This window comes from Solenopsis invicta, chromosome 10 (assembly GCF_016802725.1).
Source record: "Solenopsis invicta isolate M01_SB chromosome 10, UNIL_Sinv_3.0, whole genome shotgun sequence".
NCBI classification, from domain to species: Eukaryota; Metazoa; Arthropoda; class Insecta; order Hymenoptera; family Formicidae; genus Solenopsis; species Solenopsis invicta.
Genome location: NC_052673.1, coordinates 359,658 through 378,401, shown reverse-complemented (window position 1 = coordinate 378,401; position 18,744 = coordinate 359,658). Strand labels below are relative to the sequence as shown.

At 33.1% G+C, this 18,744-nt stretch overlaps 1 protein-coding gene across 4 annotated transcripts; it reads left to right on the top strand.

Annotated features, from left to right (window-relative positions):
• Nucleotides 1-1,629: 1,629 nt before the first annotated feature.
• LOC120358794 lies at nt 1,630-6,713 on the top strand. 4 transcript variants are annotated; one of them, XM_039454172.1, is made up of 6 exons: nt 1,630-1,885; nt 2,915-3,093; nt 3,199-3,292; nt 4,143-4,666; nt 4,739-5,069; nt 5,169-6,713. In XM_039454172.1, the coding sequence occupies exons 5-6, from the start codon at nt 4,836-4,838 to the stop codon at nt 6,675-6,677; spliced, it is 1,743 nt and encodes a 580-aa protein (XP_039310106.1). In that variant the 5' UTR covers nt 1,630-1,885; nt 2,915-3,093; nt 3,199-3,292; nt 4,143-4,666; nt 4,739-4,835; the 3' UTR covers nt 6,678-6,713. The 4 variants fall into 4 exon arrangements, with proteins under 4 accessions (XP_039310106.1, XP_039310107.1, XP_039310108.1 ...); XM_039454173.1 differs by having other exon boundaries at nt 1,631-1,885; nt 4,143-4,393; nt 4,470-5,069; XM_039454174.1 differs by having other exon boundaries at nt 1,631-1,885; nt 4,143-5,069; nt 5,169-6,189; nt 6,268-6,713.
• Nucleotides 6,714-18,744: the final 12,031 nt, after the last annotated feature.

Sequence of the window (18,744 nt, the reverse complement as noted above, 5' to 3'; positions counted from 1 at the left end):
GTCATTATCAAGGCGGAATATCTATCACCGTTTAGATTTTCGTCAAAGAAAACAGGACCTATGATTTGACTTCCAATAATTCCACACCAAACATTGACTTTCCAAATGGTTTGATGATCTACTTCTCTTAACCAGTGAGGATTATTTTGTGCCCAATAACGAGAGTTCCAAGTATTAACAGATCCATCACTTTTAAGTGTACATTCGTCAGAAAATAAAATTTTCAAGTGGAAATCAAGTGGTTGCTGTCTTATAAAGTTGCAAAATACAAGTCTCTGTCTAATATCGTTATAATTCAACGCTTGATGAACAGACATTCTGTAAGGGTGAAATTTGTTATTTTTTAGAATGCGCCAAACACTGATTTTACTAACACCAGAATCTTGTTCTCGTCGTCTTAAAGAATCATAAGGGTTCAATTCTGTCGATGCAAGAATTTCCACTGTTCTTTCATCCATAATCGGACGACGAATTTGTGTACCTTTGTTATGTTGAGGCTGAACGACACCTTTAATTTTGATTCGTTTAGCCAAACGTGAAAAAACATTTCGCGAGTGAGGAGTCCGATCAGGATAACGTTCCCGCCACAATCTTTCCGCTGCAATGAATGTACCTCGACACTCACCTAAAATTAGCAGCATATCATATGCTTCTTCATTGGAATAGGACATGGCTAAATAAACCTAGACTAATAAAGAGGGTCGGATTTTTGTTGCGCGATTGATACTGATATGACGGTTATTGAAGACGTAGGTGACAAGTTTGAGAGAGTTATTGTCACTCGTGTTGAGTTGAGTCACAATAGCGTTGTGGTGAATACATCTCTACTACATCCTATGCAAATAACAATATGTATAAAATCACGAGTTAGACATCGTTACGCAGAAAGCCGCGCTCGTTATTGCTCGTGTGCTACCGTTAAAGTAATAATGTAATTACATAATATTATGACATACATATGTATGTGACTATCTACGGTCGCGACAGCTAACTTTCACGATTTTTCATGATCTGTTTTTGTTGGCCCGGCTCGCGTGTTTACTTTCTTTGTGTCGGCTGCACGGCTTTCTGCGTAACGCGTGATTTTATATTGTTATTTACATGGTGTTGGCGGTAGTATAACTTTCAAGCCGCACAACTCGGAAAGTAGTCAACGAAAATAAACTTTCTTGTAGTGTTTTGGAAAGGTCTTGACACCAGCTATTAGATTCTGGAATCAAAAATAGGGTGTTTCATTTAAAAAACTTAATGTGATTTCGATCTGACCTTGGCGACGCCATCCAAGGTCAAACTGATAAGATCATTGAATAGATCTTTTGAAACCCTACAACTTTCATCTGAACATATTTTTGATTGGTCCTAATCCTGCGAAGAGAAAAGGGGTGTACGGGTGGTCTGAAACACCCTGTATAAAAAAAATTAAAAAAAAAATTTTTTTTTATCACTGTTGTATAGTACTTTTCATGCCATTTAACTTTTAATTAGAACATTTTTTTCTATCTCTTATAGTTTCGACGATATACGCTTCGAAAAAAAAAAGTCTTTTTCTTCAAAGAGGTGTTTCATCCCCTAAAAGTGCGTATGGGCCCTTATAAAAAAATACGTGTCTCTTATTTTGACCTAGACTACAACATATTCAAAGCTCATCAAAATCGGAGTGTAACAGTTGGGTAGGTTTGCTTGTCAGTTTTAACTAGTTACAACCGTTTCCACCGGGTGCAATTTGCTGCCACTCCACTAGAACTTGTGGATCGCATTGAGAATAAACTGAGCTCAATCCGACAAGTTTCCATCGACTTCAATTTGGTTCTACACCGGATTGGATACGGATTAATGTCTCGGTGGAAACTAGACCATTGTAAGATAACGTTTTCGGAACTCACAGGTATGATCAAAAATATTATTTTACAAGTTATTTATCCTTTTTTACAATTTTACACTTTTGACTTGTACAGCTTTCAAATTCCTTCCTTTTTAAATTCTTTTTTACAATTTTATAACTTTGACTTGTACAGATTTGAATTTGTTATATTTTATTATTTTTTGTTTCTTATTTATTATTTTCACAAATTGACTTTTATTATTTTCATTAATTTATATTTGTAGTCGTTCTTAACTTATTTATTTATTATTTTTCTTATTGTTTTTCATATTACTCTTTGTACTGTTCCACTAGACTATGATCCGAAAACGATGTCTCTCTCCACGTTTCTCGAGACTACTTTTAGATTAATAAGGAAGGTTTGCAAGCCAGGAAATTCACAAAATTCTGAAATTTTGTGTACACAGAGAAGTTCATCCATAACATAAAAAATATTTTTTGTTTGTGCTTATTTTCAGTTTAAGGGGCTGAAACATCTTTTATAAAAAAATCAGTTTTTTTCTTTCCAAGTGAATATCGTCGAAACTATAAGAAATAGAAAAAAATATTTTGAATAAAAGTTAAATGGTTCAAATAATAATTTACAGTAATTAAAGAAATTTTTTAAAATAATTTTTCGTATTTTTCCTACCACTTCATATTTTTTTTTAAATTTTTTAAATATTTTAATGACAAAATTAAAGCAGATTTTTATACGAATCCAACCATATATAACAAAGTATCCTTGTTGTATATAACAAAGTATCCTCATGATGCCCAATAGTTTCGACAATATTCGTTTGGAAAGAAAAAAACCGATTTTTTCTAAACGAGTGTTTTACTTTTTTAAACTGAAATTGGGCACGAACAAAAAATATTTTTGTGTAATAGATGAACTCCTCTATGTGTATATAAAATTTTTTGAATTTCCGGGTTTGTAACCTTTTTTGTGAGCATCATAAATACACTGCTACGTCTTTACAGGCACATTTTGTATTATTTCAAGTTTGAAAGAATTGAATTATACTATATTTTATTTTTCCCTACTCACAGATTCATTGGTTCTGGTGCATTACGAGATTTTGATCAAGCGGATCGTGCGAAGTACTTACAATTTGTTACTAGTACGTCCAAAGTGCCGTTACAAGATTTCGCCGCGTTAGAATGGCATACAAAAATTCCAAATTCAAAGAAGGAAGGTCAGCAGACAAGCTTCCATCTGCACAAGCTTAGTAAATATATGAAGAAAGAAATTTTTTAAATATTTTCTTGCGTGTATAAGCTGAAATTAAATCAACATAAAATTACGGAGCTAAAACTGTATTTTCTAATTGCAGTTTCAATTCACTGTATCTGCCAGTGCACGAAATATATGATAAATTCCCTACAAATCTATTCAAGGCGATTCATGAATGCAGCGAAGGGTTTGGGGTAAAAATGCACATTAGAGGAGCAGCCTCAGACGACCTTGACTTTGACATATGTTATCAATGAAAAGGTACTGAGTGACATACAAAAGGTTTTAAATAATGCTCATTTCTTATTAAAAAAACATTATTAGAGAAAGAAAAAAACAGTTTTTCTTACTTATTTCAGAAAATATTCATTTTACGAAAAAATGTGTCAAACAAAAAATAAAGCCCGTAATAAGCCCTATAAAAAAGGTCGTATACTTATTTTACCTGGTTTCAATACTTTAGTCGTTATAGTAGAAAAACTGTTTGAAAATAATTTTTTTTTACTTTTAGTAGTTTTGCGTGAAAAGTAGATGCTTGGGCGGGGGAGAGGCTCCGTCCCCCCTCCCGCCCCATATTTTTTTTAACCCAACCTAACCCTATTTTAGTTGTAATTTGACCAAGGATATCTAATTGACGTTGCGACATTAGATTTGAAATTATGGCCCACCCCCTTCCGTACCCTCCCCGTCATTAGTAGACCGACTGAGACGGGGTGTGTTGACGTACTCGTATATGAAGCATCTACTTTTCATGCAAAACTATATTTCCACTATAACGACTAAAGTATTGAAGTTAGATAAAAAATGTATATGAGATTTTTATAAAGTTTATTGCGAGCTTCATTTTTTGTTTGACACATTTTTTTGTAAAATAAATATTTTCTAAAATAATTAAGAAAAACTTTTTTCTTTCTGTAATATATTTTAATAAGAAATGAGCATTACTTAAAACCTTTTGTAAGTCACTCAGTACCTTCTCCTTGATAACATATGTCAAGGTCAAGGTCGTCAGAGGCTGTTCCCCTAATGTGCCCCTTTTACCAGATTTGGATTTGCGTAAGCTTGTTGGAGCGCTATTGTCGTATTGTGTAGCAGATTATCATACATGTGTTGTCCTGCCTGTTCAGAGTAAACGTTACAAGAATTTGCTCGTGTATAATTACGCGTTCATACGTGTGATTATAATTGAATATAATTGCCAGATGACAGGCATAAAATGTAAAAATATCTAGAGTCGGAACACGCCAAATCTACCATATTGATATGCCTTGACACAAGTTCATGTGTTAATTATGGTATATATAGTATGTGTGCGATTTTTGAAACCACCATAGCGGTATCCCCACAAAAGTGTCATTTCCACCATTTCAGAATTCCTCACCCAGGTGCATCCAAATATCAATATTTGGGCATCATGATATGCTACGAAAGCATTTTATTATCCGGGTCGTTTTATTTTTGTTTACCGAATGTTAAAGAGAGACAGAATGATGTTTGCGAAACAGGCTACGAAACAGGCTACAAAAAGGGGCACATTAGGGAAACCCGAACCACGGTCTTGTATACAGGTCAGGGCACTCATATACTATTTTCATATAATCTGTGTGAGCGAAGTGACGCCAATATGGCGACCATAATAGGCCGACGCGCAAGCGCAGTTGACATGTTTTGACAGACAGCATCGTGCCGTATATTTGTGGCTGTTTAGCACACGGTCTCTTCGTATAAAAAGAAAATATGCCTAACAAATGTATAGTACCTGGTTGTAATACAGATTATGCTACTTGCAAAATAAAATTATCAGTGTTTTCTGCACCAAAAGATGATGAACGAAGAAAAGAGTGGGAGGAAAAGCTTCAATTAATAAAGCCATTGTTGGCAAAACATTTTGTGTGTGAAAAACACTTCCGCACAGAAGATATAATAAAAAGCTACAAACACAAGGATGAAAAAAGCAATGTGCTTCTCGAGGTAAACTATTACATATATTTTATAATATAAAATATTAATGACTTTAAAAAAATGTAATAATTAATGCATAACATTTTAATATAAAATTATTGTGTATAGATTCCGAATAAACGAGCTCAACTGGTAAAGGACGCAGTACCAATAGCAATATCGCCGCAACATATAGGCAATAAAGAAAACTTGCAGGAAAATGAAAATATTACAGATGAACAGCTTAACATAGTTCCAATATCACAACCTTTGATAGAAGTATCACAGAATTTGATAGAAGATACTAAAAAGTACCAGAGGCGCGAAACTGTTATTGAACATAATAATTTGTTTACGGAACTACTGAATAATCCATCTGTGATAAAAATACCGACAAATTGGTATTGTACATCATCCAAAAAACAAATTGTACTTTTCGAGATTTATCTGCAAAATTATGATAATATATCCATATATCCTACTACACGAAGAAGCTTGACCATTGATCACAACATGAAAACTTTTTACTTGATAAGTGGCAAACGTGTAAATCTGTCAGTGTTCTCATTTTCTAATAAATTTGAAAACTTAGAAAATATTAATGACACAGTTAAAAAATTTGCAAGCTTAAATATTTGTTGCGGTATTTCTATGAATGATGATGTAAATTTAGTGAAAGGAAATATTGGGTACACCAATAATTCATTTGAGTTGCGACATAATAGAAGTCCAATCATTACGGATGGAAGACAATGTGAAGCCTGCAAGAGCGTGAAAAAATGTATTTTACGAAAAAAACAACGAATCCGAAAGCGTTCACAGATTTGCAACAAAAAAACAACGATCGAACATCAAACATTATCATTATCATCTCTATGGAAAAAAAAGTTTCATCGCCAACAGTGTGCCTTAAAACGTTCAAAAATACGACTTGAGACTTTGAAAAAATTAGTTCTCTCTCAACAGGCAAAAATAAATAAGCTTAAAGAGGAAGATGTAATCCAAAAATGTGAGGTATTAGATATGCCAGAAATACAAAAAACGTGCATAAAGGAAATTATGGCTGCAGCTCGACTAACAAATTCGAAAGGGCGTCGATACACAAACGACTGGATTATGCTCTGCATTCTTATGCATATTCGGTCACCGAGTGCGTATGAATTTAAAAAAAAAAATGATATTTTACCATTGCCCTGCGTCAGAACTATAAGGCGTTATTTGTCTACAGTAAATATAAAATGTGGATTTGATAAACACTTTTGTGAGATTTTTAAGAAATTCATTGAAAAAAAAACGTCACTACAGAAACACGGACTTTTATTAATCGACGAAATCTCATTGCGGGAATCTATTTCCGTAAACTCATCAAACTTAACATATAAAGGACTTGTCGATTTTTGTGAAGATGGCAAGAAAGCTAAATGTTTAGACGAAAAAGCAACAAGCGGTTTAGTCTTAATGTTTCAACCGCTTGCCGATAAGTACACGCAGCCAATCGCAGTATTTGCTTCTCGTGGTCCTGTCAAAGGAGTAGAACTAGCTAAATTGGTTATTCAAGCGATCATTTTCCTCGAAAATGCTGGTGTCTTAGTTCATGGAATTATATCTGATGGTGCGGAAACTAATAGAAAAATGTGAAGCGAGTTAGGAGTGTGTGGAAAAATGGATAATTTAAAAAACTGGTTCATACATCCTGTCAATGATGAACGAAAAGTTTTCGCTTTCTCTGACACACCACATTTAATAAAATGCATTAGAAATAGATTGTGCTCGAAAGATAAGCGCTTGAGGGTAAGTAATAATTTTAATTGCATATAATCGTTAGTAGACTGTGTACATATTTTTTTAAACAAATCACTAATAATATTTTATAGCTGGACCCTAACAAATCCTTAGTACAATGGAAGCATTTTGAGGCTCTGTATGATATAGACAAATCAGTTTCAACAACGCAACTGCGCGTGTGCCCAAAACTTACTCTCAACCATTTGGAGTTATCTAATACGTCTAAGATGAAAGTGAGATTGGCAACTCAGGTACAATGTTTGAAATAAGTTAAAATAATAACTTTCTAACAACCAATTCAAATGATTTTAATGCATTTTTCTAAAAAGTTCTAAAACAAATGTCATTAAATATTTTAATTTTTCATCATCTTTGAAAGTATAATATATATGAAACGTTAATTATTTAAACGTTGCCTATTTCATCACTAATAATAATATAATGACGATGAGAACTATTAATATTAATAATATATATATATATATATATATATATATATATATATTTACATGTTTATTTTAATATTTATTATAATATTATATCTACTATTAATTTATACTTTTCTTAACAGTCGTCACTTATTTAGTTTCTTATTTTTATAGATATTTAGTAACTCAATTGTACATGGCTTGAAATTCTACAAAGCACGTGGTGTCCCTGAATTACAGGATTGCGAAGCCACAATTGATTTTTGCCAACGGCTTAATGATTTGTTTGATGCACTCAATCGCAAAATCCCGAATGAAGGAGTCACATCCTCTGGAAATGATTTTAAAGTAATTCATTAATTTGGAAAATATTCAAATACCAGCCTACTTAAAAGATAACCATAATATATTATATACTCTTCGAAATGACAGGTTCTGCAATCATCTCTCGAATGGCTCAACTGTTGGGAAAATTACTTCCGAAATGGAAAAATAAAAGGATCGGAATTCTTAACGAGCAACACAGCGGAGGGTCTACGTGTCACAATTCAATCTACTATCGATATTTGTGAAACATTAACTACAACGTATAATTTTAAATATATATTAACTGGACGAATTAACCAGGATTCATTAGAGGTACATAAATTTCGAATTGTCTTGTCTTACTTTTATTTTTGACAATTACTGATAATTTTTACTTTTTCTGTATAGAAATTTTTCGGAATAATCCGCCAAGCTGCAGGAGCCAACGATCATTCTTCGACCCCAACATTCCTCCAATTATATAAGTTGTTATCAATATATAGCATTTTGAAACCACCTGCGAGCGGAAATTGCACCATCACAAAAACATATCCGAAAACTCTCATCTATCTGAGTTAAAAGACATTTACGACAAACCAACTAAAATCTCTATGACAAATTTGAAAGCAAAATTGGATGAGTTAATTGAAGAAAATGAGTGGGAAATTGATGACGTCGAACATGATTATTCTCATGCAGCGGTTGTCGACTGTATAATTTACTACGTGACAGGTTATTTTTGAAAAATCATGTTTATTGATAATTTAACTATTAAATTATCAATAAAGATGATAATTAATTAATGATGACCTGTGAAATTTATTTTTATATAAAAATAATTATTATTTATAAATTATTTGAAATAAAAAATAATAATTGATTATTATTTTTTAAAATTATTTTGAGAAGCTGAAAATGCTGCATTTTAAAATATACTAAATGTACAAAAGTACAAGAAATATAATAATTGAAATTTTCATTTCTTGTGGAAAATATTTGAACCTTACATTACAAATTTCTGTGTCAGTACTTTAATCACATTATTTTATTTGCAAGTTTTTTATTAAATTGTTTTTAGGTTTTATAAAACAAGGACAATGATTTTCCATGCTTTTTATTAGGATTAAAAATGTAATATTATTTTCTTTTTTTTCAGGATACGTCTGCAAACAAATAGAAAAGCATTTTGCTTGTGATACGTGTAAGATAGCTATACGAATACCTAAAGCCTTCTCCCAGATACCTTGTGCTGAAATTGTCAATTTAAAATCAAGAGGTTTTTTAATCCATTCTAATATAAATTTTTTTTTATTACTTCGAGAAGTCGAAGGTTATTTCTCAAAGCATGTATCTTCCCCAAATGTTTATGAAGAGACAGTTAATGAAATGTTAAATAATTATAAATTTTCATTTCCTTGCACAGAGCATGGTTCTGAGCTCCTATCTTATACAATTACATATTATTTACGTTTAAGGATGAGGCAATATTCCCAACAAATAAATAAAGATGCAAAAAAAATAAGTGCCACAAAAAAAAGGCAAGCAAAATATTATAAAAGTTAATATTATAATTAAAATTTATTTTTTGTTATAATGTTATGTTTTTAAAAAATGTAATGTTTAATTTTATTATAATAATTTTATTAAAATGTACTTTATAATAAAAAATATAAATTGGAAAACAATTCCTATCTTTTGGATGCCGAAAACGTGTCTACGCTCCTGGTAATCGGCCCACTGTAGACGCCATATTGGCGTCACTTCTGCTCACATATTTTCGCCGATGTGCCCTGACCTGTATACAAAACCGTGACCCGAACGAAGGACCGCTCAACAGGATCGGAGGTTATAAAAGGCGACACGAACGCCTTCCGCTGCAAAAGTGCGTTTGTCGGTATTTGATGCAAACGTGTTCCTCGGCGAACTTGCTCCGAACAATTAACGAGCAATTTTGTGATTTGATCATTTAACGTGGATCATTTAACGGCCTTACGATCGAGCATTAACAAAGAAAACGAGTTTACAAAGGCGACAAGATATTGTGATTTACTTTTCAAACTTTAAAATTTAAACTTATAATTATTATATTTGAAAGTTCAAATATTTTTAATAATTTAAAATATAAAAGTAAACGACATATTATTTACTTTTTCATATTCATAACATCAATAATGCAGATTTTTTATAATATGTCAGGAACATTATTTGATATAGAAATAATTTTTCGCATTTATAGGACAATATATTTCATTATTGTGATAATTGAAATTGTTTCAAGGTATATTAGTTTTAAATTTTAAATACAAAAAATATTGTTAATAATTATCTTGTAATAGTTATCCAAATAGTACACAAAATTAAAAAATATTCAGGTTTATGTTATTACTTCTGAATTTTCTTTTATTTTAAGATGCAGAATTCTTTTTTGTCTCAATTTGAACTCAGAATTGAGGATATAAATTTGATTCTTTTATTCTTTTTGAATTCTCTGTGCTATCAAGATATAAATAATCATTTGTAATTTCTGCTAGGAAAAGAAAACTATAATATTTTAAATAAGAGGAGTTCTTTTTCAACATTTCAGTCTGATTTATTTAGCTAAATTTTTCTTGCCAAAAATATTACTTTAATTGCGATATTGTTACCAAAAGTCATAAAATGACCGTTTATGATTTTCGTTTATGAGTAAAAATAGTTTCTATAAATATAACTGAATTTTTCATTAATATTTTCGTAAGTCAACAATTTTTTAGTAATAATTTATTTTTTTATTAACATTTATACTTAATAACCCTTTTAAAAAGAATCATGTAAAATACAATGTGGCATTCTAGATTGGCACACGTGTAAAAAATTCAAATTGTTAAAAACAGAATTTAACTCTTTTACGAATGTAAACCAATGAACAGTGCTACTTGGGTTGTTTTAATATTTTTTTTTGTCCGACGTCCCAACTCAGCTTATTATTTTGTCGCGTGCGCGCGTTCATCGTTATCGATTCAACGCCGGTAAGTCAACTATTTACTACAATCCAGCGAATTGTTGCACAGTGCGGTGCAATGATTCAAAGGGTAATAGTAGACGGCTGACTTACCGACGCCGCAGTCTAATAGCAATTTCGGCTGGAGCACATCGGTGTGCCACCTTATCGATGGTAAACAAACTGTCCCCGACTATTTTCTCATGTCCACTTTGTGTACACTGCCCGTCATTGATTCGACGGGTCATAGTGGTCATAGTAGATGGTTGACTTACGACGCCACAGTCTAGCATATATTGTATATGTTAGACTATGACGTCGGTAAGTCAGCCATCTACTATGACCCGTCGAATCAATGACGGGCAGTGTACACCAAATATGCATTTGTGAGGTGTATCAAGCCCAGACGAACACGCGGCACCACTGAGAGACTGCATTATTTGACTAACTAAACACAAAAACTACACCGACACCTGAAATGTGCAACCGGTGTGCCCGAGCGGAAATCGCTATAAAATTACAATACAGGGTATTTATTAACGGTTGTCCCCACGTTTTACCATAGGAACACGTATTTGTTATTTCTAATATAATAATATGTTAGAAATACATATCCGACGGTAAATCATGCTCCTATGGTAAAACGTTGACACAGCCATTATTGAACACCCTGTATATGCTAGACTGTGGCGTCGGTAAGTCAGCCATCTACTATGACTCTTTTAGCGATTTTGGCTGGAGCGCACCGGTGTGCCACTGTACTGGTGGCACACAAACTGGCTCCGACTATTTCCTCATGTCTACTTTGTGTACATTCAATATGCACTTGTGAGGTGTATCAAGTAAAGACAAACATGTGACATTATTAAGGGACTGAATTATTTGAGTAGCCTAATACAAAAGTTGCACCGACACCTGAAATGTGCAACCGGTGTGCTCCAGCCAAAATCGCTATTTGAATCATTGCACCACATTGTAGAGGGATGCAGCAATTCGCTGGCTCATAGATAGCTGACTTACCGATATCACAATCTAGCATATGCCACCAGTCACTCACACGAGTGTAGTTTGCGTGTCGGTTTAGTGTCGCCGTGGCGCTGGCACATTCATGCCTATTATATATACATGCATATAGCATCTGTCTTTGTCTAACACACACGGTAAATGATGAAGATAGACATGGAAAATTATCAAGATCATTGATATTTTTTGATAACAAATTCAAACTAAAAATTCTAAATATAACTTGTATATACGTATATGTGTATATAAGTTGTATATATTTTATAATTTATAAATTACGTATTTAACAAATATTTATAAAATTTTTGACAATAATTGCAAGTTTAATTTTACGTTGTATTTTTATAATAGAGCCGTTATTTTACATAAAGCAAAATATACATACATTATATGTTTATATTTTTCTTTATATTTATTATGTAAAATAACAGCTTCGATCCCCGTCAGCCAAACGTGAACAAACAGATTATTCGAAGAGTCTGCTATCACTTTCTGTTACCAGAAAGGCAACAGATTTCACACAGACTCTGCAATATCTGCGGTGTAGGCAAACTGCTGTCAGAAATAGGACAGAAACTGTTGGCATTTAATTTCAGCAGAAATCAAGCACATAGTGTTGACAGGACTGTTGTCAGATTGGCGGCAGAAATCAAGCATAATCTGCGCAACACAATCTAACGGCAGACTGGCAGCAGAAATTGAGCACCGCGTGGTGACAAGATCTGACGTCAGATTGGCGGCAAAAAACGAGCCAGATCTACGCGACAATCTAACAGCAGACTGGCAGCACCACGCGAACACGCCGTGCTGCCAGCAGCTTATGTCAGATATGCGACAGAATTAGAGCAAGACCTGCACAACACAATCTGACGGCAGATTGTTAGCACCAATCGAGCACCCCGTGCTAAGAGAACGTGACATCAGATTGACAGCACAATTCAAGCATAACCTGCGTAACATAATCTGACGGCAAACTGACATCACAAATCGAGCACCCCGTACTGACAAGGTCTGACGTTACGTTGACGCAGCACAAATCAAGCAAACCGTGCTGTTTTGCATATTAATTTTTAAATTGTGACGTAATTCTTCATGAATTTATTAAGGGCCTTTTCAGACAAACTTGCATAATTGCACGCATAAATAACATATGAATAAAGAAAGTGATTGATCCATTTTCTTATGCATTTGCTTAATTATTGGACAAATCAATTTCTTTATGCATATGTTCTGTCTGTTTCTGTTTGCATTCTATACGCCGCAATTTCTATCTGCACCTGTCCGTGATTGCGTATAGAAATCCTATTCGTATCTATCCGCATGTATTTGTCCAGATTTCTATCTGCATCTACCCGCATATATAAATAATTAAAACCCGTTCCTGGCCATCTGACTAACAAAAATATTCAAAAAAATTGGAATTGGAAATAGGACTAGAGCATGAAAAAACATTACTGATGTAAAAAAAACTTTTCAAAATTCAATTTTGCAACTAATTGGTATAAACAAATTACTAAAAATTGACTGTAGAGAAAAACTCCAATTGATTCTACGGGAAAAATTACTAAAGGAACGTTGCAAAAATAAATTTTGCAATTAATTTGTTTATAACAATTAAGAAAGTGTTATATATGTTTCTTGAGTCAGTTTTCCCAAAGAATCGATTGGAGTAATCAGTTTTTCTCTACAGTCAATTTTTAGTAATTTGTTTATAACAATTAGTTGCAAAATTGATTTTTGTCAGCGTGCTTTTTACGTCAATAATGTTTTTTCATACTCCGGTACTATTTTCAATTGTTGTTTTCTTGACTATATTACTCTGAAATGGGTTTTAATTATTTAATTATATAGTTTATATAGTTAATTTTAAAAATATTTAAGACTAAATCAAAGGATTAGTGAGAACGTTTGCGCGATACTGAACACGTAACTGTAAGTTTCTTCCTGTTCAAATCAGCTTTACTTTAAATATAACTTTTTATTAATGATATCACAAATGTACGATTAGCTCAGTGTTAGCGTATTAGGTTATTGTCCCGAAATTTTAGGTTCGAATCCCGCCGGCGCTAATGCGTTTTTAAAAATTGTAAAATAATGCGTAATCGTAATTAGTAAAATAAAATATATGCAAATTAGATTAACCTATAATAAAAATAAGAATAATACACTACTCAAAAAAAATAGGGAACACTTTCCAGACACCAAAAATTAGGCTATTTTCAAATGACTGTAACTCGGTGAAAAATCATCGTAGGTAAAAAATAAAAAAAGCATTTTGAAGCTTGAAGATCGAGCTTTAACGCTCTACTAGCAGATTTTCCAAATTCTTTTAACTTCCTTGTCTTACGCAGTAAAAAAGCACACCTTGTTTTGTTCATTAAAATTTTGTATTTTTGACACTTTGCAGATCGACCAACAAATTTTTTTCGAATAATTCAAGTAAAATTTCATAAACTACAACATTTTACCTACAAAATGCTTTTTTAAAAATTTCTCTACGATTTTTTTGACCGAGTTACGCAACTTTGAAGCTAAACCTACATTTTTTACAAATGATATCCGTACTCCGTGAAAAATCATCGTAGACAAAAAATCAAAAAACCACTTTAAAGCTCGAAGTTTCAGGTTTAACATGCTATTAATGGTTTTCAAAAATTTTCTCAATTTCTTAGTACTATGCCCCAAAAAAGATACACTATTTTTTCCTTGAAATTACGTATTTTTAATAGCCTGTAGCTCAATAAAAAATTTTTTTTCGACAAATCTAATGCAAGTGCCATAAAGAATGACATTTTGTCTTTAAAATGCTTTTTTTAAAATTTTTTCTACGATTTTTTTTTGACCGAGTTACAAGACTTCGAAGAAACACATTTTTTACAGTACATTTTTTTGAAAAATGACGTCTACCACCGACATTAGCATTACCTAATGTGCACCACGTGGAGGTTGCCGGTCGGATTTTTGCACATCGTGTGTGTGTGTGTGTGTGTGTGTGCGTGCGTGCGTGCGTGAGTGCGTGCGCGCATGCGTGTGTGTGTGTGTGTGTGTGTGTGTGTGTGTGTGTGTGTGTATCACAGCAGAGATAAGGACTCCACAGTTCGTCACTTCTGCGGTATTTAATGACTCCAAACCCTCTCTGCTGTGTGTGTGTGTGTGTATGCGCGCGCGCGCATGAGTGTTCAATAGTGTGTATTTCCTCCTCTCTGATCAATTACTGCTTGCAAGGATTCTCGCATATTTATACATCTTGCAATACGATCTTGCGGAATGTTGTGCCAAATTTTCGTTAAAATTTCTCCCAATTCTTCTAAATTTTGCGGCTGTTCTTCGCGACGCCTTAATCGTCGTTCCATTTCATCCCTAATGTGCTTGATTGGATTTAAGTCCGGGCTATTGGCGAGATGATTTAACAGTCTAGTTGCGTGTCGTTCAAAAAAACGTCGCGTTATATTCGCAGTATGAGGTCGAGCGTTGTCCTGCATGAAAATAAAGTTCCGACAGGTTCAATTTAATTGCAAAACGTGTGGTCGTAGAATATCGTTAATATAACGAACACCCGTCATTGCCGGAGGTGGCAGGATCAGTTTGTTTTGTAAGTGATATACACCCTTCCCCCCCATCACGGAACCGCCGTTGTAAGATCGTACTGGCATAACGCAACGTCGATCATAGCGTTTATTTCGTCGACGCCAAGAACGACGATTAAGGCGTCGCAAAGAACAGCCGCAAAATTGAGAAGAATTGGGAGAAATTTTAACGAAAATTTGGCACAACATTCCGCAAGATCGTATTGCAAGATGTATAAATATGCGAGAACGCTTGCAAGCAGTAATTGATCAGAGAGGAGGAAATACACATTATTAAACAATCATGCGCGCGCGCGCATACACACACACAGCAGAAAGGGTTTGGAGTCATTAAATATCGCAGAAGTCACGAACTGTGGGGTCCTTACCTCTGCTGTGATACACACACGCACACGCACGCGCGCACGCACGCGCGCACGCACGCACGCACGCAGCACACACACACACACACACACACACACACACACACACACAAACACACGCGGACACACACACACACGATGTGCAAAAATCCGACCGGCAACCTCCACGTGGTGCACATTGGGTAATGCTAATGTCGGCGGTAGACGTCATTTAAAAAAAAAATGTACTGTAAAAAATGTGTTTCTTCGAAGTCTTGTAACTCGGTCAAAGAAATCGTAGAAAAAATTTTAAAAAAAGCATTTTATAGACAAAATGTCATTCTTTATGGCACTTGCATTGGATTTGTCGAGAAAAAATTTTTTATTGAGCTACAGGCTGTTAAAAATACGTAATTTCAAGGAGAAAACAGTGTATCTTTTTTGGGGCATAGTACTAAGAAATTGAAAAAATATTGGAAAATTATTGATAATATGTTAAAGCTGAAACTTCGAGCTTTAAAATGGTTTTTTAATTTTTTGTCTACGATGATTTTTCACGGAGTACGGATATCATTTGTAAAAAATGCAGGTTTAGCTTCAAAGTTGCGTAACTCGGTCAAAAAAAGTCGTAAAGAAATTAAAAAAAAAAACATTTTGTAGGCAAAATGTTGTAGTTTATGGAGCTTTACTTGAATTATTCGAAAAAAATTTGTTGGTCGAGCTGCAAAGTTTCAAAAATACAAAATTTTAAGGAACAAAACGGGGTGTGCTTTTTTACTGCATAAGACAAGGAAGTTAAAAGAATTTTGAAAATCTGCTGATGTAGCCTTAAAGTTGGATCTTTAAGCTTCAAAATGCCTTTTATATTTTTTATCTATGATGATTTTTCACCGGTTTACAGTCATTTGAAAATAGCCTAATTTTTGGTGTCTGAAAAGTGTTCCCTATTTTTTTTTGAGTAGTGTATATTGTCATTTTTATTGAAAAATATATTTACGTAACAAAGCGAATATGAGGTATTTTTGATTACCTCAATGTGTCTAAAGTTGAAAATTCATGTGTTTGATAATATATTTCGGACCCTACGCAGAAGTCCTCTTTTTCATGGCACTATAGTATTTTAGCTGTGGACAGAGTAACATACGCTTACGGATCTGTTCAAACGTGTTTTGTCTAGTTTTTTACACAAGATTACTCCCATAATGTTTCACTCACACACTATATGGGTCCCATTGACCCTAACAAAACTTTTCTACCGTGCCGTTCAAATTTTAGTTGACCAAAAAAATTGATCAACTATATCAATCGAAAAAGGAGATTTCAAATTTTTTTTACATCCTAGTCCGAACTTCTTATCTCATTCCGTCTTCACACAGCAAGCGTTTAAATCTTCATATGAGATCTCTCAGACCCACTTATGTTTAAGGGTTAAAATAAGAGTTTTCTATAATAATAATAATAATAAAATAATAAGTTTTTTTTAACTCTACTGCTAAAATAAAATATTTTTGACAATGTTAAAATATGTACGTAATACTTTGAACAATTAAAAACGAGGTATATATAGAGAAATTATTATTTTTACAAAATATTATTTATTTAATTTGGACTGTAAAACAGCTGATTGTAATGGTTAATGTATTTTATTGACGCTATTTTGCATACCAGACGATAAATAAGATTATTCCTGAAACTTTATTTGGATTTTCTTGGAACTCGCAATTAGAAACGTAGTGGTAAACATGTTTATTACGTTTGCTGCATTAAACGGCATCATTTTAAAGAAATTTCTGTCAAGCAGTGATTACTAATTTTTCAACAGAATGGCGATGACGTCGCAAATAAAACTGGAAATAAGTCTTTCTCGAACATATTTATACAACTCAAATGAAGCAATTACATAATTTATTTACCGCGCAAATAGATTAAATGTTAGGAAATAGATTTTCCCTAAATAAAGTTTGAATTATAAACATGGAAGCAGTCAAGAAAAACAAAAGTTTTACACCAATTTGCTTTTTTTATCGCTATATTTATTTGCTATAAATTATTGACTTAAAAAATGAAATGTCTGTGCGATAACGCCAGGCCTCATAAAATCGAGCACTTAAAATTAGGGAACCTCACAGGAAGAGTGGCAAATTATGTCCATTTTTATCAATGCAGATTAACTTTAATCGTGGTTTAATTAACTTTTTATTTTTTTCTAATTTTAAGAATTAGACAATGACAAATAGTAGGGGAGTTTGGGGAGTTATGAGTCGGGTTTTGTTTTTGAACGATAACTACTACAAAAGTTGATATTTTACGTACCTGAAAGGTTGGATTCTCTAGCACACCTCAAAAGACAACTACTGGCTTAAAAAGTTCATTGAAAGGCATAACGGTTGTAAAATTTTGATGTGTTTGTAAAAATGTGTATTTTTTAAATTTTCAAAAATTTTGGGGAGTTACGAGCTACAATTTAAAATGGAAGATAATAACATATTTTGGTGATAATTCTTTATTTAAATTGAAAAAAAAGAAAATCAAGGTAATTCTGATAAAAAAATAAAGTCCGTATAATCTGATTATTCCGATTTGCAGTGAACACAGGTATAATAGTCGGTTTTTAAATTGACACATATTTCAAGTAGCTCGATCGCATTCATTACAATGTATGGAATTGTTTTTGTTCAATTTCTTCTCGCCAGTGTGGCAACTTAACGATAAAACAAAATTGTCCAATTTTGCATTTGAAGCGATTGAAGGATCTACATTTGCCTCATTTAGTTTCGAAATGCAGAGAGTCAATTTGCACCTATCAATGTTATATGCTCGACCAACGGACTGCACCGCTTTCTTCTCAATCGTCACTTCTTTGATGGCAGCGACTATGGCATTAATATTGATCGCTGGCTTACTAGATTCACTTGTATACTTATGATGCGGCATGATGACTACAATTAAAACATGAAAAAATTACAAAAACTACTAAATTCACTATGAAATTACATGTAACATCCAAATTATGCATGAATTTTGCAAAATAAGCATGAAAGATGCTAATTTAAGTTGAAAAAATGGCAAAAATGTAGTGGCTCACAATATCCAAAAGTGGTGGCTCACAATTCCCCAAATGCTGCGTTATCAAAATAGTCGCATAGTAATTAACACATCGAATATTCATGCAAAATTCCTTTTGTGTATCGAAACGGTAGTACACCAGTAATAATTTTGTTATAAATTTATTTTTGCAATCAACTCGTAAAAATA

Coding starts and splice junctions, on each gene's coding strand:
- LOC120358794 (XM_039454172.1), top strand. CDS start 4,836: ATGCCTAACAAATGTATAGTACCTGGTTGTAATACAGATTATGCTACT. Junction 5,070..5,168: donor AAAGCAATGTGCTTCTCGAG/GTAAACTATTAC, acceptor TATTGTGTATAG/ATTCCGAATAAACGAGCTCA.